The 26,823-nt window shown below is 38.7% G+C and overlaps 1 protein-coding gene across 1 annotated transcript; it reads right to left on the bottom strand.

Annotated features, from left to right (window-relative positions):
• Positions 1 to 313: 313 nt before the first annotated feature.
• On the bottom strand, positions 314 to 14,464 carry slc39a4 (solute carrier family 39 member 4). Its single transcript, XM_085445332.1, has 12 exons — positions 14,113 to 14,464; positions 8,731 to 9,072; positions 5,841 to 6,042; positions 5,415 to 5,584; positions 5,122 to 5,305; positions 4,265 to 4,437; positions 3,904 to 4,101; positions 3,557 to 3,664; positions 1,654 to 1,708; positions 1,411 to 1,563; positions 1,134 to 1,321; positions 314 to 1,038 (listed from the first exon to the last, which is right to left on the bottom strand). The coding sequence occupies exons 1-12, from the start codon at positions 14,320 to 14,322 to the stop codon at positions 910 to 912; spliced, it is 2,112 nt and encodes a 703-aa protein (XP_085301458.1). The 5' UTR covers positions 14,323 to 14,464; the 3' UTR covers positions 314 to 909.
• Positions 14,465 to 26,823: the final 12,359 nt, after the last annotated feature.

Here is a 26,823-nt window from a genome sequence, read left to right on the forward strand (position 1 = left end):
CCCATCCATTGGCTTGGTTCAAGCCTAGCACCTTCCTACTGTGTTAACCACTGTACCACCTTTGGTTATTTGTGTATTTTGGCTATAGAGCACCTTTCTTTAGCTGTGCAAGTGGACCACTGCGAGTGAGGCTGCATGTTTTGGAATTGAGTAGCAGAACAGAAGAGAGCAGAGAGATTTCCTTTTGTTTGGTTGAATTCTTGTGGGTTACTTCTTTAACTTCCCATAATATGCTGTCTCAGTGTGACACTCTTAAACCAGATTTTATAGGAAGATTTCACAAATCCTAAAATTCCCAAACCACTACAATAAGTATGTAATAATATATCAGTTTATTAAAAGGTACAAAGAAAAAGCATTTTACTTATTTTTATAAAAAAAAAAAAATCCAGATAATTATATTATTATTTTTTATCTAGAATTAGAAAAAGACATGTTTGCTTGAATGTTACATTTCCCTTTGGTTTACATTTCAAGTGTCTAAGTGATATTTTTGGACAAATCTATCTAATACAGCAGAGCAGCACATTCTGGTATTTGCTGTCAGTGAAACGTTATCAGTGCAACAAATAAAAGGAACTTTTAACTAAACACACTCAAATAATTTAATGGGTTATTGTGGTCTCTGGGTTATCTGTGGTACTACATTTCTTGTGATCTTCAATATTGAAACCTGCTCTCTTTTCTAATACCTCGAACAGAAAATAAATACTATGAAACGAATGGTTTGCAGAGACACTCTTCACCTTGGCAGACTGCACAAGTGGGTTTTGTGTGTCTGGTACACCGTGTCTTCATTAGGAATTCCTTAAGAAATCAAGTATAAACTAGGTCTTACAGCAACCTGTCAGCAACAATCATAAACTCTCATAAGATCTCAGAGAGACCGTTCACTTGCCAGACTGTGCATTAAAAACTTATCTTCTCTTCATAAAGAGACAACAATAATAAAATACCCCACCCTGCTAAAAGGCCGACATTCTGCAGCAGAAATGTCAGCCAGGGTTTCTTGTTGCTGATATGGATCATGGTGGGCAGCTACAATGAAAAAGGATGGAGATGATAATTAAACAACAGTCATCAGATTGTGCTACTTCTGTGAAAGAGTCAGATTTGTAACAAGTAACACTCACCATATCAGCGAGTCCCACGTATAGAAAGAGCCCTGCAGTAATGGCACCTATCCACTGCTGGGTAGCGAGGTCAGTGGCTACAGACAGAGCGACGTACATGCCGATGAACGAGGTCAGGGTGCTGGCGATGTTTAGAGCTAAGGCCTTGCGGACAGACAGGCCACAGTTGAGCAAAATGGCAAAGTCACCTGGGGAGGAAAATAAGGTGATTTAATGCATGAATACTGAAAAAAAAGATTAGGTTAGGCACTGTTTTTGTGTTTTTCAAGATAATTACCGAGCTCATGCGGTAACTCATGGCAGAGTACAGCCAGTGACGTGGCCAGACCAGACTTCCAGGACAGGGCGAAAGCTGCACCTAGCGCTAAGCCGTCTGCAAAGTTGTGGATCGCGTCACCGATCGTAATCATATAAGGCAGCAGTCGCTGCTCTGTGAATGCAGGAGGAGGCAAAGTTATAGTAACCAGTTCTCTCTGTTTGATGATGATGAACTTTTTGTGTTACATGTAACTTTACTCACCTCTGGTGCGCTCCTTTGGCTCTGGAAGCGGTTTCTCATTGTCCTCACAGCTAACCTAGTACGAATGCATTATGCAAAGTGTAACTAATGATGATTTCGTTTAATTTGATTTTTATTGATAATTGATTTTTTTCTCATGCTATACTCAAGATTCCTCCACAATGATGTGAGAGACTAATAAAGTCATATAGAAAATGATAACCTCAAGTTATTGCTGCTAAAGGTGGTCTTACAAGCTACTGAGTCATAGTATTATGGGGTACAAGTGTGCTACAGGGAGTGCAGAATTATTAGGCAAGTTGTATTTTTGAGGAATAATGTTATTATTGAACAACAACCATGTTCTCAATGAACCTAAAAAACTCATTAATATCAAAGCTGAATGTTTTTGGACGTAGTTTTTAGTTTGTTTTTAGTTTTAGCTATTTTAGGGGGATATCTGTGTGTGCAGGTGACTATTACTGTGCATAATTATTAGGCAACTTAACAAAAAACAAATATATACCCATTTCAATTATTGATTTTTACCAGTGAAACCAATATAACATCTCCACATTCACAAATATACATTTCTGACATTCAAAAACAAAACAAAAACAAATCAGCGACCAATGTAGCCACCTTTCTTTGCAAGGACACTCAAAAGCCTGCCATCCATGGATTCTGTCAGTGTTTTGATCTGTTCACCATCAACATTGCGTGCAGCAGCAACCACAGCCTCCCAGACACTGTTCAGAGAGGTGTACTGTTTTCCCTCCTTGTAAATCTCACATTTGATGATGGACCACAGGTTCTCAATGGGGTTCAGATCAGGTGAACAAGGGGGCCATGTCATTAGTTTTTCCTCTTTTATACCCTTTCTTGCCAGCCACGCTGTGGAGTACTTGGACGCGTGTGATGGAGCATTGTCCTGCATGAAATCATGTTTTTCTTGAAGGATGCAGACTTCTTCCTGTACCACTGCTTGAAGAAGGTGTCTTCCAGAAACTGGCAGTAGGACTGGGAGTTGAGCTTGACTCCATCCTCAACCCGAAAAGGCCCCACAAGCTCATCTTTGTACTCCAGTACTCCACCTCCACCTTGCTGGCGTCTGAGTCGGACTGGAGCTCTCTGCCCTTTACCAATCCAGCCACGGGCCCATCCATCTGGCCCATCAAGACTCACTCTCATGTCATCAGTCCATAAAACCTTAGAAAAACCAGTCTTGAGATATTTCTTGGCCCAGTCTTGACGTTTCAGCTTGTGTGTCTTGTTCAGTGGTGGTCGTCTTTCAGCCTTTCTTACCTTGGCCATGTCTCTGAGTATTGCACACCTTGTGCTTTTGGGCACTCCAGTGATGTTGCAGCTCTGAAATATGGCCAAACTGGTGGCAAGTGGCATCTTGGCAGCTGCACGCTTGACTTTTCTCAGTTCATGGGCAGTTATTTTGCGCCTTGGTTTTTCCACACGCTTCTTGCGACCCTGTTGACTATTTTGAATGAAACGCTTGATTGTTCGATGATCACGCTTCAGAAGCTTTGCAATTTTGAGACTGCTGCATCCCTCTGCAAGATATCTCACTATTTTTGACTTTTCTGAGCCTGTCAAGTCCTTCTTTTGACCCATTTTGCCAAAGGAAAGGACGTTGCCTAATAATTATGCACACCTGATATAGGGTGTTGATGTCATTAGACCACACCCCTTCTCATTACAGAGATGCACATCACCTAATATGCTTAATTGGTAGTAGGCTTTCAAGCCTATACAGCTTGGAGTAAGACAACATGCATGAAGAGGATGATGTGGACAAAATACTCATTTGCCTAATAATTCTGCACTCCCTGTATATCCCACTTAGTCAAAAAGTGTGGACTTATGACTGCACAGTCTCATGAAAACTTTCACATGACCACATATCTCTTACCAGGTCTTCTTTGGATATGGACTGTGACTTTGTGTCTTTTTGTTTCTGTTCCTGTTGATACATCTCTAAAACTCTCCCATGGTCACAGTGGTGAGGCTCAGATTCTTCCTGAAAGGAGAGAAAGGCAAAACTGTTCAGAAATTTAGCCTACAGGCTGAGACAGAAGGAAAGAACTTGAGACAAAGAAGGACAAATAGTTTAAAAAGTATTTTTTGAACTTTTTAAATGTCAGTACATGTGTCTGTCACAATATTTATAACCAACTTTGGTTGTAAATGGATGACAAGGTTAACATTACACATTACACAATGTGTTCTGTATGAGGAGTTTTCTTGTTTTCTTCTTACCCCATGGTGATGTTTATGGTCGTTATGCTTATCACCATATGTGATCAGAGAGAAGAAAACTTCCATCAGGTAAAAGCAGTAGATCCCTGCAATCAGTACCAGCATCTTGTATATGTAGTCCGGAGTTTCCTCCTCATGACTGTGACTTGAATGTTCGCTGCTGCCACCGTTGTCTGAGTGCACGTGCAAACCCAGAAACTACATAAAGAATGCGGGAGAAAGACAAAATGAGTATATCATTAATGTTAATATATGAAAAGACTAATCAGTTTTTACATAGTATCACTGTGCTAGCAAATCACCCATTACAATCTTAATAAATGCCTTATGATTCCAATCTAAAAGCTTTAAAATCCCTCACTGTTGGCATCAGGTGCAATAGGGCATCTCCAGTCAGTGAACCGACTGCCAGGCTGATGCAAAACTGGATGCACATCTGGAAAACACTAGTACAGGCGGCACACAGCAACACCACAATGCCAAACATGGATATCACTGTTATCAGGAAATTGGCGATGGTTGCATAGAGGTATCCTACATGAGAAAGAGACAAATGATAGCATGTATATTAATTGGGATTCTGCTCACTGAAAAGTGGATGCATCTTGAAGCCTTAACTCTTTTAATGTCATCAGTACCATCTTAGTTTTTTCGAGCACAGAAGTGACCATAATTAAAAGGGTGGAATACTAAGTTAACAGTTAATGGTAGCAAACTTAGTTAGCGATCTTCAGCTAAAGATTGTATGAATGCATTCATACCCACTAAGCACTGCTAATGATTGCTAAATAACTAAATAAAATGCTAGAAAACAGAAATGTCTACTTGAAATGCTCCAAAAGGCAAGCATTTTTCAGCCCTCGAGATTTCCACTTTATATCTCCCACCATTCGTTCTGAAAAAGTGAAAATCCCTACAAGATGTGCATTTTCTTTGACATCTACCAGCCTTTATGTTGTAACTGAAAATCAGCAATTGGAAATAGGTGCTTCAGGGACAATCCAGAATTCGAATTTGTGAATCAAGTCTGTTTGTGTGCAGGAAACAACTAGCAGTGACATCAAATGAAAACAGGAAAAAAAGTGCCTGGAATGTCCATTAGAGACCAGTTGTTAGCTATAAGTAATGCACAAACAGATCTTATTTCCCAGCCTTTGAGACATGCCAAACTGTCAACTGGTAGAACTATTTGTTACTTGAGTCCACAACGACACTTACTCTCAGCCTTGGAGAGCCCATCAGGTTTTTCTGGATCTGTAATATCTGCACAGGCTCCGCTCAGGATCTGCTGGACAAGCGCAGGGCTGAGCTGAACCACGCCAGGCCGACCCAGACCAGAGGAGGCAGAGCTATTCTCTGCCAGACCGTAGATCTGGACCAGTTCTTCAGCTGAGAAACAACGCTGGGAAAAACAAACCACAGACATCCATTATATAACTTACACCTCGCTGGTATTTAAATGATGAAATGTGTGAACCAATTGGCATTTTCTTGTGTTTCTAGGTTGGTACCTGTTCCCAAGTGTTATTACTTTCACGTCCCTCAACACTGTCACTGCTTCTCTTCCTCCATCTCTGGACATTGTCATCATGGTCGGCGTGTTCATCTGCTGTGTGCTCATGTCCATGGTCTTCCTCCGAGCTAGGTCCGATATTCAGGCTCTTCATGAGAGCCTTTAGGTCTACAGTCACACACAAAGCAACTGAACAAAATGGCCTCAGGATTCACATAATTATCTGTTAGCAAGGCATAATAGGCTAATAGGACTACATTTTCCCTATGTTACTACAAAGGAGTGACCACAACAATCGTTGATTTTTAAATAAAGCAGTTCCTGTAAAGTGCCCTGCAGAGTTAGTGTTTTACAGGCTGTGGGTATTTGAGTGATTGCACATATATTAATGCTCATATGTTTTTTTGTGTCTATGCACATTTACCCAGGATAGTGAAATTTTCTGAGCCGAGCTGCTCCATGATGTAGTTCACGAAGAAGCTCTCATCAGGCAGGGACTGATTAGCGAAGCAGTGACCTTGCAGGGCATGATACAGCACATATCCCAAAACCGCACCCACTTCCTGTTTCTGGTCTCCTGATGATGCGTCAACCTGTGCCATGATGCCACTAGCGCTTATACAGTTCTATAACATGGTAATAAGAAAAGAAAAGGGGCTGAGTGTTTTAGAACGGCGACACATTTAAACACAGTTGACATTTCGAACACTTTTGAGCAATGGTCAGTTAGTACATAATGCACGTGGGACGCCTGAATTGTCAAAGCATGGACTCTACATGGAGTGGAGTTATTGTTTTTCTAGGTCTTCTTTAGATTCTTAAAGCCATTGCAGATCATTTTCAAACCGCACTAGCTTTCCTTACTTTTTGGTCCTTATGAATCAACATGTGAATACTGAGACTGGACAAAGGGTTTTAATGACTGTGCTCCACACAAGTGAAACACAACACAAAAAGCTTGTAAAATTAGATAATCTAATCCCCTTTAATCCCTTGTAGTTGACATTGAACAGTGTGAATGCATGTCCTTTCTTTAAACTAATATTTAACAATTTTATTGTTGTTAGATTTATTCTCTTTGTTTTTTAAGTATTCCATAAATTCCTTGTTAAATGACCCCTCAGTGGCCTTTACTGTTTAGATAAAGGTGTTGTAATTTGGGAGGGTGCATTATCATGCTTAAAGAGGCCATCGGGGAAATAATGTTGCCATAAAAGGGAGTACGTGGTGTGCAACAATGTCCACAGATAGGTTGTATATGAAAATTAAAGTCCATATAAATTCCAGAATCTAAGGTTTCCCAGCAAAGCACTCCCCAGTCCTTCAGCTAACATACTTTTTTATTGCTATCACCATCTCTTACACATTCAAGGGATTTTAATAGGGCCATTCATATGAAGCAATACAATATGTGGTTCATCAGACCAGGCTATCCGATCTGATGATCCTATGCTCATTGCACAGTTGTGTAAGATGTATGCATACACTCATCATGTTATGGTAGTTTTGGACTTTTAACCCTTTCTTTGAAGTTTTATTTTCCCAGGATGGAAAGATTTTAAGACATATATCCCAGCATCACTGGGATGGCGCTGATCAAGAAAAAGGTCCTGCTCCAAAATCCACACCTTCAAGTTTGACAAGAATGTGCAGCTGCCCACATGGACAAGCCAATTTAAATGAAGCCTGCCAGTTCTGTAAAGATTAGTGGTCAAACATCCAGCCTGAAACCTTTTGATTGCTACAAAAATATCTGCAGATGCAACCTGATAAGGGATATTTAACCAAATATGAGATGGGGTGTATGTATGTGGATATAAGGCTGTAAATTAGCACGATGATGATGCCCGTGATGACTGTATAAACAGCCAGCCAGATTTGAATTTCACCTGTCTGTCGTTTAAATAATACGGCTGGCTGGTGTAAATCCTGGAAATATACTTAACACTCAACTCTCCCTGATTCATTATTGTTTTCCTGAAATGGTGCACCATTATTATGGACTGTTGATTTTTTAGTGTTGTATTAACTTTCCTCAACTTAATCTGTTAAATATTAATATGTAAGAATTTTACACGGAGGAACTCTGTCATATGAGGACATTGTTGTGTAAAAACTGTCTGTTTGTGAAAAACTATCTGCACTAGATAAAATTACAAACCCAAAAAATTTGATACACAAAATAAAATAAAAAACAAATAATAATAATAATGAAACTGCTAGAACATGCTGTCAACACTGGACATACAAACTCTAAAATACAAGAAGAAGCACAGCTAAATGTTTGGAAATCTGACAAAACTTTTGTCTTAAGGAAGTAAATCGGAAAAAACAAAAGCAACTTTTCACTGAACGTTACAGTCCAACATCATGTCCAGCTTTTGTGAACTATCCATCCATCCATTCGCTTCCGCTTATCCTTTTCAGGGTCGCGGGGGGCGCTGGAGCCTATCCCAGCTGTCATAGGGCGAAAGGCGGGGTACACCCTGGACAGGTCGCCAGTCTGTCGCAGGGCTAACACACAGGGACAGACAACCATTCACACTTTGGATTAATCAATTAACCTATCCCCACAAGCTGCATGTCTTTGGACGGTGGGAGGAAGCCGGAGTACCCGGAGAGAACCCACACAAACACGGGGAGAACATGCAAACTCCACACAGAAAGACCCCGGCCTGATGGTGGAATTGAACTCAGGACCTTCTTGCTGTGCGGCAACAGTGCTAACCACCGTGCCACCGTGCTGCCCATCTTTTGTGAACTATTCTATTCTAATAAATAAATTACATAATCAAGCCAGTAAAATGAAACGGATACAAAGAGCACTTTTAATCATGATCAGGTGTTATGGTGATGTGGCTAAATACAGGGCAAAACCCAGCCCGTCTGACCAGCTGTGATATAAATCTGTATGTAAGCTTCCATTGTCAGCAATCAAATAAAACACACCCTGCAAGAGTTTATTTATTTGTTATTATTAGTTATTTATTAGTTATTTAATCTGTGAACATCTATATGCTCACTTTTTTCTCATGTTATACTGCATAAAGGAAATGTACAACTGATTGTAATGGGGAAGCGATCTCCCTGCATGTGTCTCTTTAATTTCCCAGCTGGTTTACTCGCGACTCCTTTAGTTGAAGTTTGCTGGTGAATTAAAAGCTACAATATTTTTGGAAAAAAAAGTTTTTGGAAACTCGAAGGCTAATATTTTACATTCTTCTTATCTTGTCACTATCCAGTTTATAATGAATATGATCAAAAGAGAGCAATAAATACTATTTACTGAAGATTGAGTATAGGCTTGTGCTTACCTCACTTTCTGTGGGGTCGTAGTGGCTGCGAAGCTCTTGAATGACACCTTCTAATCCATGGACGTCTATGTGTTCATGGTCATGGTTTGCCTCACTCTTGTGTTCATGGGGATCATTATGTGTGAATTTGTGCAGGAATTTTTCAGTCTCTTCTCCCCATGTTCCTGTTTTTATCGCTGTGCAGACCAGGCCAGGAGAAGAAAGGTAAAGGACGGAGCCGGAGGCGAGAGCCGTGAACTGAGATACATTGACAGCCACATTTACACTGTTTCTTCTAGTTTCTTCCTCATATTGGACGTCGGGATTGCCTATGAGCTGATGAACGGCATCTGCAAGATCACACTTTGTGTCCAGAGAGCAAAAAGAGGGGATAAAAAGATTAAACAGTCATTTCAATCTCATGAAATTTACCTATAGAAGGTACAAGTGTTCTAATCAGCCCAATACAGGAACTCAATGCATTTAGGCATGTAGAAAGTCAAGTCAAGATGACCTACTGAAATACAACCTGATCACCAGAAGAGAAGAAAAGTGATTTAAGTGACTTTACATGTTGCATGGTTGTTTTGGAGTATTTCAGAAACTGTTTGAAAAAGAGAAAATATCCAGTAAGCAGGGTAAAAACACTGTGTTGATGCCAGAAGTCAGAGGAGAATGACCAGACTCCTTGGAACTGACAGGAACGCAGCAGTAACTCAAATAACTACTTGTTACAACCAAAGTATGCAGAAGCGCGTTTCTAAATGCACAGCATGTTGACTAAAGCAGCAGAGGACTACACTTGGAGCCACACTTCCTGATAGGAGACTGGAAAAACTGTGCTTTGTTTGACTACCCTTGAATTTGAAATGAACAACATGAAAGCATCGATCCATCCTACTTCTACCAATGGCTGAAAGTGTGGCTGGTGATTTAATATTATAGGAGATTTTTAGGCCCCTATTACTATCTGAGCATTGTTTAAACCCCACATCCTACGTGAGTATTGTTCCATCCCTTTACAACCACAGTGTATCCATCTTCTAACCACACATGATGACACACCATCGACAAAGCTCAAATAATCTCAAAGTGGTTTCTTTTACATGACAGTGAGTCCGCTGTACTCAAACGACCACCACAGTCACCAGAACTCAGTCCAGCAGATTTGTTGGATATGCAGACGACAAATCTGCAGCAACTGTGTGATGCTGTCAATATGAACCAATCTCCCGGAGGAACGTTTCCAGCACCTTGTTAAATCTGTGCCATGATGAACTAAAACAGCTCCGGAGTCAAAAAGGGGTCCAATCTGGTACTGGCATGGTGTATCTAATAAAGTGTATGTGAACATAAACGATGCTACTGCAAAGAGGTCATGAATTGATTGCTTTATTGGTGCATTTATACAGGATTATCCAGAATTATCAGAAACCTATAATCTAATCTAATCCATATCTCATGAATATCAGCAGTTTTATTGTCTTTTATTAGAGATGATGTAAGCAACAAGATCGGTGCATATCATAAAATACTGATATCCACCAATCTTGACCTAAAAGTTGGGTCACGAATGACTGATTAGATGGTAAAGAATCATACGACTATATTTTACAGCAGATTGGTACAAAGCAAAAATCCAACTATGTGTTGTTGTTGACTAAATTTTATTTTGAGTGAACTGGCCCTTTAAACTCTTACAGAATCAATACATTGCTGTGATTATAATAATAACTCCTAAGAGAACCTACAGTATCATGAAAAGTGTTTCTCCTTACGCAGTGCTGTAAAAAGGTATCTGCCCACTTCTACCCCTAATGGCAGACATGTTGAACAAAGAAATCACTTAAATAGAACCTGTCTGATAAAGTAAAGTAGGCTAGAAGATCTAAAAAAGCAGCACATCATGCCATTATCTAAGGCAACTGCTGAGAAACAAAGCCATTGACATCTATCAGTCTGGAAACGATTACAAAGACATTTCTAAAGTGAAACACGTTGAGAGCCACTATCCACAAATGGAGAAAACTTGGAACAATGGTGAATCTTTCCAGGAGTGATCGGCCTAGCAAAATTACTCCAAAAGCACATCGACGACCAATTCAGGAAGTCACAAAAGAACGCAGAACAACATCTAAAGAACTGCAGATCTCAGTTAAGCTCAGAGTTTATGATTCAGCAATAAGGAAAAGACTGAGAAAAATGGCACCCATGGGAGAGCTCAAGAAGAAAACCACACTGTAAAAAAAAAAATCCTAATATAAAAGTATTTTACTGTGTATTTTACAGTTTTGTACTGTTCTTCTAGAATATCATTAAATTTACATCAATAGACTGTGATTTCACATTTCAAATGTAAATTAACGTTAAATCACTGTAATGTAATAAAACCTAATTTTCTTGTTTTTTAAATGTATCTGTCTGTACATATGCATATTTAGATTGTTAAAATACATTCACAAATGTATCATGATTTCACAAATATTTGTCCGTTATTTGAAAGATTGAACTGTTAAATTCAAATGTAATACTATGGAAAAATATATAAAATGATTCTTATAAACTTTTTTTTTTTACATCAAATAATTATTATTATTGTTGCTACTTAGGGCGATCGTGGCTCAAGAGTTGGGAGTTCGCCTTGTAATCAGAAGGTTGCCGGTTCGAGCCCCGGCTCGGACACTCTCGGTCGTTGTGTCCTTGGGCAAGACACTTCACCTACTGGTGATGGCCAGAGGAGAATTGTAAAGCGCTTTGAGGGTCTCAAAAAGCACGATATAAATGAAATCCATTATTATTTAAGTTAACTGTATATTTCTGTACATTTAAGTAATATTTTCCATATTGCCGCATGCATTGACCTTGTTTATAGGTAATTTCATTGTTTAATCACATTAAATTGTTCCTAATTTAATGTTTAAAAGCACTTGAAAAAGGCAAAATCCCATGTAAAATTAGGGCAACAAATTGTATTTTCATTACTGGAAATAACCATATTTTTATGAGCAAGTTATTTTCTGTTATTTTACGGTATTATTTTGGCGCCCCAGCTGCCGGATTATTACTGTTTTTTTTAAGATGTTTTTTCTAACAGTGCAGTGCCGAGCAAAGAACACAAAGACTCGTCTCACATTTGCCAAATTAAAAACAGCAACAACATCTTGATGATCCCCAAGACTTTTGAGAAAATCTTCTATGGACTGATAAGAAAAAATGTGAACTTTTTGAAAGGTTTGAGTCCCTGCTACATGTGGTGTAAAACTAACACGGCATTTCCTAAAATGCTTCTCTCCGGGTGGGGTCAAACATGGTGGATTCATGAATTCTGCTCTCTACTAGAGAGGGCTGAAGCTCAAGAGCACTTGGGTTATGCAGCAGGACAATGATTAGAGTCAAACCAGCATGTCCACCTCTGAATGGTTAAAAAAAAGACAAAGTGGAGGTTTTGGATTGGGCTAGTCAAAGTCTGAAAATCTTATTGAGACGCTTCGGCATAACCTTAAACAGGTTATGATGCCTGAAAACCCTCCAGTGTTGCCGAATTAAAGGAATTCTGCAAATAAGAGTGGACCAAAATTCCTCCACAGAGATGTGAAAGACTCAATTCCAGTTAATACAACACTTGACTGCAGTTCTTGCTGTCAAGGGTGCGGCACAACCAGTTAGGCTGAGGTTTTCACACAAGACCAGGTCGGTTTGGATAGCTTAAAAAAAAAATTATCATTCAAAAAATGAATTTTGCATCAACTTGGGTTTTCTTTGCTTAATGATAAAATTGGTTAGATTATGCAAAACATCTAAATTTGACAAATATTCAAAAAGCTAAGAAATCAGAAGCGGACAAATAAGTTTTCACAGCACTGCATATAAACTCCTAGACAGCGGAATAATCGAAACTTTTTTTTTTATTGTGGGTCAATATTGAACCTCTTTCACATTTTGTCTCTTATAATCCACAGTGCAAGCCGATGTCACTACTGCTAAGTTCTTACAATGAAATTGACAGTTTAACAGTTTCTCATCTCTTTTATTTCATGCATCATTGGCTGCCACAGCTGTCTGATAGCAAACATTTATCAGGCATGCACTGTACATTCCTGCTGTTGTCAGCTGACACCTAAGAAGTCCAAGGACTTCTCTCTCACTCACTGATAAAGGGGTTTTGTCTAAGTTGCCTGCAAATGCTTTGAGTAACAGCAACACTTATAAAATAAGCATGGATTAGTGCTAACACACTGAACCTGAAACCGAAGAGTAATTGTTTCAGCCAGCCTGTTTTTTTTTCTTGCTTAATTTTTGGTGCCCCTTAAGAGAGCTTTTAGCCAAAGCTGGATAAAAATCACCAGCACTGTAATAACTTATTTTTAAACCAGCTTTTATGAGCTGAAGATTCCTTTACTGAAAAAAAACTGAGGTTTTATCTTTATCAGATGGTCAGATAGGGATGTGAACACAGCACCCTTAAAAGGCTCATTCTCAGGCAGGAGAAACACCTGCCGCTAAAGGCCCTGATCGGTGTTTAGGCTCCTGTTGACTGAAGGAAGAAGCCTATTGACACAAGGCAAAATGCTGTCCAACACTTTTTTCTTGATATAACCCTGATTAAAGCTCATTTCAATTACGTTGTCATTAAACTTTTCCATTAGAGTAGCCAGACTTCCACCAGAGACTCTTTATTTAATAACTTACTGCAAAAGAGAAAAAAAATCTTTATGAGACGAAGAAGAGGAAAGAGAAGAAAAAGGTCTGAACTTTTAGGTTCAATTAATAATATTTCTTTCTTTTTTGCTTCGTCTTTTTTTTTCTGTGCATCCACGGCAAATATTATGCAATAAAGTTACACTTAAGACATTTTTCCTTTCAAAAGCAGCTCAAAGATTCCCATTGATAAGTCCACTTTATTAAACAAGCCTGGGATTAAATAGAAAAAATACAAATAGACGCCTAAATCCCATCATGAAACTACCAAATGCTCGGAACAACTGGCCGGCCAAGGTGGAAAAATGGTGCCATTTTAAAGCTGAAGGGATTTAAGGATTTTCTGTTTATTGCGCTTTGCTGCACTTTGATTAAAAAAGTACTTACAGCATTATTTGAAAGCACCCTTACTTTACTTTTAGTTAACTTTTGCACACTTTTACAGGAGTAAATAAGCAGTTTGGAACATGAAAGTAAACTTAGATGATTGTTCAGCAGATAAGTACTTAAATCTAAATCTAAAAGAAGTAATGTTAAAATTTAAAAATGTAACATTATTTTTATTATTAGCAAATTGATTACAATTTAAAGCAGACCTATCCCGATCTATCACTTGCGTAATAGCTTTTGGACCTCGACCTTTTTCCTCCGCACCCGACTCAGGGCTCTCCAGCTCGGTTGCAGCTTTAGCCTAATAAAACTCACCTTTTCACACGGCACTTCGCCGCAGTGCACACGGTGCTCCAGTGTATTAAAGAGGGAGTGAAGGGATTCCCCGGTCAGATACTGCTGTCCTGGAGACACGATGCTCACCACAGCCTCGTAAGCTTCCTCCACAGCGGGGGAACCCGAGACAAAACTGAGCAAACCCCACCCGGAGAGAAGCAGCAGAAGAAACGGCGAAGAGGAAATCATCTTAAAACTGTCTTTGAAGAAAAAAAAGATTTGCAAAGACCAAAAGTGTAAAAAAAGTGCAGAAATAGTGTGACAGAGGCTCCTACAGTCTCAAGGTATTTCTGCAGACACATTGAGCCATAGAGCTCAGCTCACGGCTGTTATCAGTTTTAAACCACTGCAGTCTCACTGGACCTCGGCTGTGATTGGCTGAGACATGCCTCGTGCTGCCCTACACCTGTCTATTATAACCACTGTTACCTGTACAGGTCAGAAAAGGCACCCCACAGGCCTCCCAGGCATCGCCACACCACCAGCAAAACACCAAACAGCGGTTTCACTCATATTAGTGAACCCAAAGTTATATTGGGCATCGCACATCACACAAAGGAGCTGATAGGCTCAACCAACACAAATCCAGTTAAAGGAAATGGATTTTTTGATAAAAGGCTCATGTGGCTGGTTTGCACTGACTGCTGAAGAAGACACAAAATGTTGATGTTTTAACCCTGAACTCGACGTTTTGGTGCTCCTTATTCATACCAGAGCTATTATTATTATTATTATTATTATTATTTATCTTACTTAAAATAAGCGTTTCTATTTCTGTCTATGTTCTGAGCCCAGGCAAAAATACTGGCAAACCAAGTACTAAACCATTTGATACTTTAAAAAGGGCTGTTCCAACTTTGTAAACCCTTAATAGACAGTTTCCTGTTTAAATGTTCAGACATGCTTTCCACAATAAAACTGGAAAAAATGTTGTTTTTTTTTTAACTCAGTGTCAGGTGCCTTTATCTTTGTGGTAAACAAAATCTTAATTAATTACTATTTCAAGTAAAGAAATAAGTAACATATGTTTATAAAGCGCTTTTGAAAAACAAAAGTTACAAAGTGCTCTGCAATATAAAGCACAATAACAATACAATTAAAATGGATAAATAGATAAAAGTGACTGACCCCCACTCCTCTAATGAGGCCATTAAATAAAATCAAAGTTCATCTGTATCTACCACAGCATTTTTTAGAGGAGACTGTAAAATACCCCCCAGGAAAAGTGCATTTGGCAGTCAGCTATACTTGCCCACAGTACAATACAATACAAACAAGGAATATAACATTCTTTACTTCTTTCTCTAAATCTGGTTACTGGATAATCGAACATGCTGTCATGATGTGAAATAATGTCACTGAAGGTCATTGATTTTAATGTGTTTAAATATGGTTCATTATTATTCTTTATTTCATGTGTGTTTCTGTATTTCACTTATGTTCACATGCTTCTGAATGTTTGGATTTGTTGATTCATTTGTTATGCCATCAACCTGCCAGTGACTACTGATGAAATTGAATCAATGTGGCTAAATCTGCCACGTTTACACGATGATTTTAAGTGCTCATGTTAATTAATTTGCATTGTCCCTTTTAAATAAACATAAACTAAAAGCAAGTGTGCACAGGTTCGTCTTAAGCTTCTTTTTAAAGGTATAAACAGCGGCTGCAGATCTTAAGTTTAATGGTAGCAAATTCCACAACTTAGAGGCAGCAAAATTAAAAATGCAATTTTCAACATGTAAATTAATCAGAATGTTTTTTTGTATGTAATTTGTATAGTATTTTTTTCTCGCTTATTTTCTTTTCTAAATGTACTTGTATATTGTTCACATGTTGAAATAAATTACCAATCAATCAATCAATCAATCAATCAATCAATCAATCAATCAATCAATCAATCAATCAATCAATCAACCAATCAATCAATCAATCAATCAATCAATCAATCAATCAATCAATCAATCAATTTCCTCTTGTCCTTTAATTTAAGGAGGTATTTGACCATTAGGAGCTCAGTAAAAATCTTATATTGAACCATCGACTTAATGGGGTACTGGTGTAAAGAGGACATAATCCATGTTCTTTTAGAGGAGCTGGTGAGAAGCCTCACAGCTGCTTTCTGGACCATTTATGAATGATCCAAAGATGGTTTGCTCAGCCAAAGGAATCACAAACAACATTAAACAAGATGTGAAATAAATGCTATCATCATTTTTATTTCGAATTGAGACGCAATATATTTTAGAGGGGAAAATCTGAATAAGACAGCCAAGATACTCATCAAAACTGAATTCCTAATCCAAAGTACAAAGAGATTTCTTACATTTGCAAGACCTTTTTTCAGACCTTCGTTTTATCAATAGATAAAAATAACTAGCAAAGGAAACTCAAAAAGAAAGAATCACATTTTCTGCTCTTTTCAAAATAGTTTTTTACTTCTACATTAAACTAGGTGGAAAAGAAAAATCAAGCTGTAAAAAGAGTTGAGCTGCTTCAGGGAATGACTTAAATATACACCAGGGTCCCAGATTAATTCTGCAGCATGGCAGCAAGCCCAAACAAATGACCAGAGACGGAAACAACTATCTATAGTGACAAGGAGAAAACAGAGTCATTACAGTCAGAGTCCTGATCGCTTATCATGGAGTCAGTCAGGGACTATCCCCAGGACTGTTGCACATTCTAAGATATGCGTGGAACAACTTATCTTACAATTGGCTTGAAAACAGAGGATTATAAATTTTAAATGTTTCAGATCGTCAAACAAATTTTAATATTAGTCAAAGATAACCAGAGTAAAAACAAGATGCAGAGAAAAAAAAAAGGTGTCCACATCTACCTGCTCATGTGGCACAACCTAATAACTGGTTGTGCCACCCTCGGCAACAGGAACTACAATCACATGTGTGCAGAATTGTTTTAATTCAGCCACACTGAAGGGGTTTCAAGCATGCACAGCCTGTTTAAGGTCATGCTAAAGAATTTCAGTCAGACTTTGTCCAAACTTTGACTTGGTCACTTCAAATATTTCTTTTTTTTTGAGTCACTCAAACCTGGGCTTGCTGATTATTGTCCTTTGGTGGTTTTCATGTTTTCTTGATTTAATGTGTTTGTTAGCAGGGGGAAATACTCTTTCCACACAGGGCCAGGCAGGTTTCTCCGTTAACAAATGAAATCATTGTTTTATAACTGCTTTGTGTATTTACTGAGGTTATCTTTATCTAATACTGAATAAGTTTTTGATGATCTGACACATGTAGAAAAGAAAGGAAGTGGGCAAATACCTTTCCGTAGCACAGAATGAGCAGAAACACTTGGTCACAGACCTGAAAGGTCAGCTATAAAAACTATGGGAGTGAGGTTAAAGAGTTTGCATGTTTAAAGATTCCAAATGTTGAGCTGACACATGGTAGTTTAAAAGAAAAGTTTATGACAAGTGCAAAGATGAAAGCTTTTAACATGGAAAGCATGAATGTTGTAAAATATCTTAATTTATGCCACTCGTCTCTGCTGCAGTTGAGCAACATTTTACAGGCGTTCTCCTTGACTTAACAATAAATCCTGCCATCAGTGCAGGACGTGACAACTTGTCCTGAGGCCGTGAATAAACCACAAAGAAATCAGAGACTCCCTGGCTCTGCCTGGCATATCTTTTGCAAGAACGGGTACACCAAGTTCAAGATAAGCATCATGAATGTCATTTTGCACTCTAAAACATCCTGACATGCAACAGGTTTGTGATGGTATGTTCATCAGATACTGGTCTATGAAATGAGTGTTTGAGGACACCTATTTCCTCAGTTATGTCTTGTGATATAAGGAATTTAGTAACACTTCAGTACACACTTCATGTGCTTATAAATTTACCTTTCACTTCAATAAAGTACACTTTCTTTTCACCACTGTCGACATGTTCTTCTTAAGCCAGTGACAAAAAGAAAAACTCAAAGTAAAATCCAGACAAAAAAATAAAATTTGAATGCACCAACTGAAAGCAGGAACCCCCACTGTAGATTTGCATATCTCCACATGCTTACATTTGTGTTTTTCAAAAGCTGCAATCAGCAAACATTAAGTACTCTCTGATAACACGCTGACACAAAGAGGTCTCCAAGTAGAATTTAACGTTCCTCTGCGAGCATGTCCCCTAATAACCGCCAGATGGCGCAAATGCTCTGTCTAAAATCTCGACAAAACATGAGTTTCAAACATTTGCTGGAAATCCATTGCAGGAAAAGCGTGAAATAGGGCAATGTTGCCCAAAAATATTCTTTTAGTGATCACAGTTTTTCTACCAGTTCCATTTTTGTTTAGGCTGCTACCTCCTAGCTTTTTTTTAAAAAAACAAACCCCAAAAAACCTATTATTTTAGTCAAAGCTGTTAATTATTTACTTTATCGTTCTCATTAGACCACCTCCTGGAGTAAAACAGAAAATATGCACAGGGAAGGCAGATGGTTATTCAATAAATATCAGATAAATAAATAAATACATAAAATAAAATAAAATACATGGCTTCAGAGTTAAACAGCTACTCCTGGTTATATGCATATACTGTATACAAAATGTACAGTCAGGGGTTACTCCCAGGATGAGCATTATTGTAAAGAAGGTGTTGCATAGTTTTCCACAATATTCCCCGTTTGCTGCTGTTCAGTGTGCTTGTATCCATGTTTTTATTAGAGTGCTTTAAACCGGGACACGATCTGCTCATCACCAAAGTCCCATTTGTCCTTGGATCTGTTGCATTTTGCTTAAACATAACCGCCTTTACATGTATTTTCCCTGTTAAATAAATATTATTGCAGAAAAAAATTTGATGAATTTGTTCTCAAACTGCAGGCTTACTTGTGGTTTGTAGGGTATTTAAAAGTAGAATGGGAGGCAGAGCCTTCAGCTTTCAGATCCCTCTTCTGTGGAACCAGCTCCCAGTTTGGATTCAGGAGGCAGATAGCACTGCTTTCAAGATTAGCCTCAAAACTTTCCATTTTGATAAATGCAATTAGGTTGGATCAGGTGACTCTGAACCCTCCCTTAGTTATGCTGGAATAGGATGGCTATCCAGGACCCTGGTTCTGCTGGAAGCTCTTCCTGTTAAAAACAGTTTTTCATTCCCATTGTCACCAAGTGCTTGCTCTTGTTGTCACGTGATTGTTGTGGGTTTTCTTTTTATACGGTAGGGTCTTTACCTTACTATATAAAGTGCCTTGAAGCAGCTGTTGTTGTGATTTGATACTATATAAATAAAACTGAAATGAATTGATGCAGCACTGCGAATAAGCTGCAGTTGAAATTTGGACTGAAATAAGCAATGAGAAGGAGAACACAGAGAAATATCTCATCTAATTAATCCTTTCTTACTCTTTGTGGCCTCGCGTGTGTTCGTTCTTGTTTTTACTTTGAGGGCAGTGAGAGTCACAGATCCCAACTTTTGCTGCTGTTGCTTCAAGTCTGAAACACGAACTGAAATCATGTCAACAGTCACTCGCTGTCGGCCTCAGAAATCACTGAAAAGGAAGGAGATTGAGTTGATTGGCTGCACATCACTTCACACACATGAACAGACAGCAACACACACAAGCTCGCCCATGGCATGGGACCCTGGACATCTGCCCCTATATATATATATATATATATATATATATATATATACACACACACACGCATACACAGGCATAGTGACCTCCATCGCTAATTGACAAAACCCACACACTGTCCAGTGACCTGCTTTCCCAACACTCCCCCCCATCGTGGAATCACTCGCTGTTACGTTGTATGTCAGACAAACCTGTAGATGTTCTCAGCACACACGTTCATCAAGTCCGGCACTGCAACACCCTATGTCCACCACAAGTAACTTTGTGGGTGCTGCACATTACAACCTAGCATAAATACATCTCATTACCCTGTTCGTTTTCTCAAACATGAACTGAATTATTTCCATAATGATGTTTGTTGACCACTCCCTTCTCCCGTTTCCTTAAAAAAAAAAAAACTGTGTTCGAAAGACAAAAATGCAGATAAGTAAACAGTAACAGTGTAACTTATAATTAAAGGAGACATGGAGACAGAAACACATCCTGAACTGAATCCTGAAATGCAAATTAATGAGGAAAGAAATTGTTTATAACCACCAGCATGTACATATAATAAATTCAATGTTAGGTTGATAATTCAGTTGTGTCCAAACATTTTTGGACAATGAAAGATTTCTTGTCATTTTCATTTAACCCTTTCATTCAATAAGTTTAATATAAATAAATACTACTACTACTGTTTAAGAATTGCAACCATTTTATACATAGTCTCTCCTTTTTAGAGGCACATAACTAATTGAATAAATTAACATAATATTAGATATAAGGATCATATAAAATACTTGGACAAAGCAATATTTGTTAGTGTCTGGAGCCTGCTGTGTGTCTTGTGTTGAGGTGCTCTGCCAGTCCTGCTGCTCAGCTGCTGCTTGTTTGTTGATCTTTCTGCGTTCAGATAAGCTCTGTTGGGCTGAGATCAGGTGACTGGCTTGGCCATTGAAAATTATCCCATTTCTTTACCTTGGCATTCTCTTGGGTTGTTTTTGCAGTATGCTTTGGGCCATTACCCATTTGCACTGTAAAGTGCTGTCCAATCACTTTTGCAGCATTTGGATGAATCTGAGCAGAGATTACAGCCTCGCAAACCTCAGAAGTCATCAGGACTCACTTTATCAATAAACACCAGGGACCTGGTTCCACTGCCAACCATACATGCCCATGCTGTAACATCGCATTCACCTTGTTTGAAGATGATGTGGTATGCTTCGGATCATGAGCTGTTGCTCTCCTTCTTGATAGTTTTATCTTTCCATCCCTCTGGTCTTTGTTAATCTTCAGAGGTGTGGACTCGAGTCACATGACTTGGACTCGAGTCAGACTCGAGTCATTAATTTTATGACTTTAGACTTGACTTGAAAAAATGTTCTAAGACTTGTGACTTGACTTGGACTTTTACACCAATGACTTGGGACTTGAATTGGACTTGAACCGGTTTACTTGAAAAGACTTGATATTTCACCCCAAATATAAAATTTAACATGCATATTATATAGAGATTGAAAATGTGACGTCATTCACGGGTAGAACCGCAAAGGATTCTGGGAACTCGTGGCAAGCGGTACTAGCGCACGCAGGCTTTCAATTAAAATCAGTCACACAGCGATAAAAAGAAACACAAAAATGTCAAGAAGCTGTTGTATTATTAACTGCAATAGCCGGTCGCATGACAGCCACGGGAAGCCGACGGGTAAAGAGATCGGTTGTTATCGGATTACGTCGTGGAAGAGAAATTGTTCGAGCCATGTTTCCGAAGTAACAAAGAGGCGACTGGATTGCAGCCATTCAAAGATCAAATATAACGTCCTAGAACCCTCCAGCTCACAGGTTAGTCTGCTCCAAGCATTTACACGAAGGTCAGTCTGCTGTTGTAGTTAATACGTCATTTTCATAACATAATTGGTGATATAGGTTACAAGCAAGTCTGGCGCTGAACAGAAATTGTCGCGCTATGCTCCTTTATTTATTGTGCATAAATAGTAAATTATCCTGACACAATATTGCGTTTCGCTTCTGTTATTATGGTACATTGACAAAAACATGTACTTTTATTCACAGGATAAAACAGGTTTTTTGTATCACTAATTGCCCAGTACGATTACAGCATACAATATTATTGTCACTGCTACATTTCTGTGATGCTACCAGAAATTATTTCCACTACTAATTAATTACCGTTGAGCTCAAAGGTCCTATTAATAAACGGTTAAGGAATGTGTATTTATGAAGACGATTTGTGAGACTGGTAAACTTATGATACGTACGATGGTCTTTCGTTCTACACGGTGCATTTCAAGGTCCTGCACCCATCCGTCGGTAAACTGTACCTGGGCTTGTTGCAGTGACCGGAAGTTACTAAACTTCATGAGTGTATGCACTCACTCCAAGAACCGTATGATTATAAATATGCATATAAATATGCTACGATGAGATAGCTGACTTCATCTAACTAGCAAATGTTTTCCAGGCTACGTTGGTGATACAGTTTTTTTTAATGTGTATGATATTTTTGTCATGCGATTTTAAAGCTGGTCCTACAACCGCATCCAAGAATAACATGCAGCTTATCTCAGAACTGTCGGTGAAAATTATTCTTGGAGCTAAGTTTAATTGAGCTGCATTTTAAAGAGGTGCAATTTCACAATTTGTGTATATTTTCTAAGTTCACTATTTTGTATGTGTTGAGAAAAACACAGATTTTAAAATTACATGGTCTAATATTTACATTTAGCATATAACTGCAACATTATTTTTTCGTTTGTTTTTTTTAAAGACTCGAAAGGACTTGAAATTCAAAGTTTCAGACTTATGACTTGACTTGGACTTTTACACCAGTGACTTGAGACTCGACTCTGACTTGCCTGACATTACTTGAGACTTGACTTGAGACTTGAGGATAAAGACTTGAGACTTACTTGAGACTTGCAAAACAATGACTTGGTCCCACCTCTGTTAATCTTTGTCTAAATACTATTGCAGAACTGTGAATCTGACTTTCTTGTTATTGATTGTAACCAGAGTTAAAGCTGAAAGTCTGAACTTTGACCACATATTCATTGTGTGATTTAAAATCCACTGTGGTGGTGTAGAGAGGAAAAACTACAAAAAATGTGTAATATTGCAAACACTTAATGTACTTAATAATAAATAAAAAAATAAAAAAAATAGTCTCATAACGATTGGCAATAATAAAATATTATTTTGATATACATATTTTGTAATATGAATGTTGTAATATTTGCCCTGCGACAGACTGGCGACCTGTCCAGGGTGTACCCCGCCTCTCGCCCTATGACAGCTGGGATAGGCTCCAGCGCCCCCCGCGACCCTGGAAAGGAGAAGCAGAAGCGAATGGATGGATGGATGGATGGATGGATATTTTGTAATATTCAAAATATTAAAATATATAAAAAAAATCCTGAATCTTGGTGGCATTATCTTACCTTATTGTTGCTTTATTTAAAACAAACAAACAGACAGACAAACAAACAAACACTCCTTAATAGAGCAATCGTATCTGCTCAGCTTAATTTCAAACTCTCCCTGTTATGATGCTGTTTTGTGGTAGTTTGTGGTTCTGGGTTGAAAGACTCTTTAACGTGAGGGTTTCGGTTTAACGCTGTGATCTGAAGCAAACTCAAAGCTGAGGGTCGTCTTGGATAAAGAATTTCCTCTTGCAGTATAAGTACATTACTTACAGCGATCTCTCTCTCTCGTTCTGTCTGCCTGGCCTCAGCTCTACTTTCTTTCCCAGGCTGATGTTTCCATTACAGAAATAAAAGCATGACGGCTAATCCAGTTATATGTTCCCTGGACGACACACACACCCACACATACACACACACACACGCACACACATATGATCATGATGCATGCAAACACACACATGCATACGGACAAGCACAAACCTGCTGATCGCAAGACTGCAAGTTGGAACATATGTGCATGTTACAAGTGGACACATGCTGGAATACATGCAATAAACACCAGCAGAGACACACGTGCACAGGGGGCATGAGATTGAAGCAAGACCTCCTGTTGTGAAAAAGTCAAACAGAGCTTTCCGGTGTTCTGGAAATAAATACCAAACACTAGTAATCCACACACACGTACACTCACACATGCACACACACAATGGTAATCTCCCAAGACAATTTCCCACTGAGCTGTGCATCCTTCCCATGGAGTTAAAATGTAGGGATAAGAAAGACAGAAAGAATCTCATCTCCTCTACCGAGACCATTCACTGCACTTCTCTCTCTTCTTAATTCATCAAGGACATCACTGAGAGTTCATCAGGTCATTTTGATCCTGTGAGATTCTGAAGTAGGAGGTAGAAGACTGTGGCAATCAGGCGTACATGATAAGAGGCTAAGCAGCAGCCAGGTGGGAAGGGTTATAAAGACACAGTTTAAAGCCCATCACTAATCTGAACTGTGGAAATAGTTTAAAGAAGGGTGCATATCTATATCTATTAGAGCCTCACCCCAACCTGTCACTGGATCTACTGGAAGTTTCTCCCTATCAAAAGGGAGTTTTTCCTTTCCACTGTTGCCAAGTGCTTGCTCGTAAGAACACACTGGATTGTTGGGGTTTTCTTTTCATTATTGTAGGATCTTTACCCTACAATATAAAGAACCTTGAGGTGACTGCTATTATAATTTGGCACAATAAATCTAAAACAACCAAAATTCCTCCACAACAATGTGGGACACAGATAGTTCTACAGAGTTCTACAGAAAACAACTATTACAATTGTGTGTCAACATTTACGATACAAGTTCAAGTTGTTGCTGCTAAATGTGGCTCTACATCTATTAAATCATGTTGTGCGTTTAGTTTTTCACACACGGTTTCTGCATTTTGGCTTAATTTTTTTGTCAAATACTTAATGACACAGCATAACGTGACATAGGTTGTTACCTATCCGAGTTATGGCTGCATCATTTTAGAACCTGGTAAGGATCAGATGCTTTTTATTGTCTCCACATTTATAAAACCTTAGAATTGAAAGTGTTTCTTTTTCACGATGAATAACATGACTTTTAGCACATTATATAAGCCATTCTTTGACCCCCCCCCCCCCCCTTCCCCAGGTAGTGCAGTTTAAACATTTTAAAGCTTTGAAATCTCCTTCAGAGCCACAGAGACATTAAACAGATGTAAAAGTGCCCACATGCTGTGTGCTCCAATCAACCATTTACTTTACTTTAACATACAGTATAAAAACTTCATGCTAAAATCCACTGTGTTCCTTCAAGCAGATTATAATCACTACACTGCGGCTTTCCCACTCTTTCAGTGTTTGCCTTTTACCCTGGTGAGTTTCATGTTCTATTTTCTCAGTAAAGGCTGAAGGTGAGGTGGTTTTCTTTTCATCTGTAAAGTAATCATGTCTCAAAGCCGTAACTGTTAACACAACAAAAATGACTAATTAATCAGACACAATCAGCACATGCATCCCCTCGTTTTATTTATTTACTTATATATATATATTTCGTAGCAGAACATGATTTGAATTCAGAGAAGTCCTAAGCTTTTTGTTTTAATTGAAATTTATTTCTGTCAAAGTTTTTATGATTTTGCTCACTTCATTTTGATATTTGCATTAAAGTGGAGAGACGGAGGCATGATTAAGGGAACAACAAACAAACAGTGGAAAAGAAAATACAGAAAAGGTGCAGATTGATAGTTAAGGGAGGCGGGAGTTACTGTCTGGAGGAACAATGGAGGAGAGAAAGTAAAAAGAAAGCGTTACAGACAGACACGGAGCAGGTATGTCCTACATGCATGGACACTCAGGTCACCTTAGATAATTATATCAACGATGAGGGTCTCTCTCTCTCTAACTCCCCTTATACATTTTTCAGTTTAACCCTCAATTTCTTCCTCTCTCTCTCTCTCTCTCTCTCTCTCTCTCTCTCTCTCTCTCTCTCACTCACACACACACACACACACACACACACACACACACACACCATTCTGGTCCTGTACATACAGTGTATATGGAGTTTAATTGGTGTTTCAGTGCTCTTTAACGTTCATTGATTGAGTTAATTATGTCCTTAATGAGGACGCTATTTATTCCTAGTTCTAATTAAAGGGTAGTTGCACCACTTAATTGTCAGTGTCCTGGAAATGACCGCAAGTTGAGAACAGCTGTCCTCCGGGATCCAGGTGAATGAACAAGTGTCTGAGTGTCCTTTCTTGGTGTTCAGGCATCGCTGTGTGTAAGTGTGTCTTACAAACACCAGTGCGCAAAAACAAAGAAAGTGATTTAACTGCATGCATGCAACATTTAGAGGAATTGAGCAAAGTAAGAAAATAAAACTAAATACAGATCAAGAGGCACATCCCATGACAGAAATCCTATTGCTAAAAAAGCAATATATTGGCATTCATATATTATGCTCTCATTCTCTTATTATTAGCTCTGCACATCTTTTGTTAAAATGCTGATGTTCACTTAGTTTGCTTTCTTTTTTTTTCTTTTTTTTAAGTTGGAGTGTGTTGAGTTGTCATTGTTAATGAAAAATGAATCTTTCTTCAGGAGATCATCTCCTCTCACCTTGTCCCTAGTGTGATCTACATCAACCCTCAGCACTATATCCATTAACCTTCTCTGAAGTCTCCTCTTTTGCTTGTGCCTGGCAGCTCTATCTTCAACACCTTTAGTCCTAGATATCCACTATTCCTCCTCTGCACATGTCCAAACCATCTCAGCCTTTTCTCTCTAACTTTGTCTCCAAACTGCTCAACCTGAGCCATCCCTCTGATGTTCTCATTTCTAATTCTGTTCATTCTGTTCGCTCCCAATTGAGATCTGAGCACCTTCACCTCGGCTCCTGTCTTTTCATCAGTGCCACCGTCTCCAAACAATACATTTTCACAGGTCTCACTACTAGGGATGGGCAATGAGAACTGAGTTCCTACTAGTTCAACTCCTTGGAATTATTAGTCTGCTTACCTTTCAGCCCCAATTACCAGTTCCACTTTAGCTACATTCTGCTGATTTTAGTTTGTGTGCCAGAGAAAAATAGTGGCTCACTCTGCAGCGTGGATATGGACATAACTCTTCTCAATATTGCACAAA

Source organism: Copadichromis virginalis, linkage group LG22 (assembly GCF_057382275.1).
Source record: "Copadichromis virginalis isolate Kocher_CV1m ecotype Utaka linkage group LG22, C_Virginalis_male_GT1.1, whole genome shotgun sequence".
Taxonomy (NCBI): domain Eukaryota; kingdom Metazoa; phylum Chordata; class Actinopteri; order Cichliformes; family Cichlidae; genus Copadichromis; species Copadichromis virginalis.

What these genes read in the sequence shown, in the direction of transcription:
- slc39a4 (XM_085445332.1), bottom strand. Translation starts at nt 14,322, where the DNA reads ATGATTTCCTCTTCGCCGTTTCTTCTGCTGCTTCTCTCCGGGTGGGGT. An exon ending in ACCATAAACATCACCATGGG is followed by an intron (nt 3,665 to 3,903) that starts GTAAGAAGAAAA and finishes CTCTCCTTTCAG; the next exon opens with GAAGAATCTGAGCCTCACCA. An exon ending in CCATATCCAAAGAAGACCTG is followed by an intron (nt 1,709 to 3,556) that starts GTAAGAGATATG and finishes CATTCGTACTAG; the next exon opens with GTTAGCTGTGAGGACAATGA.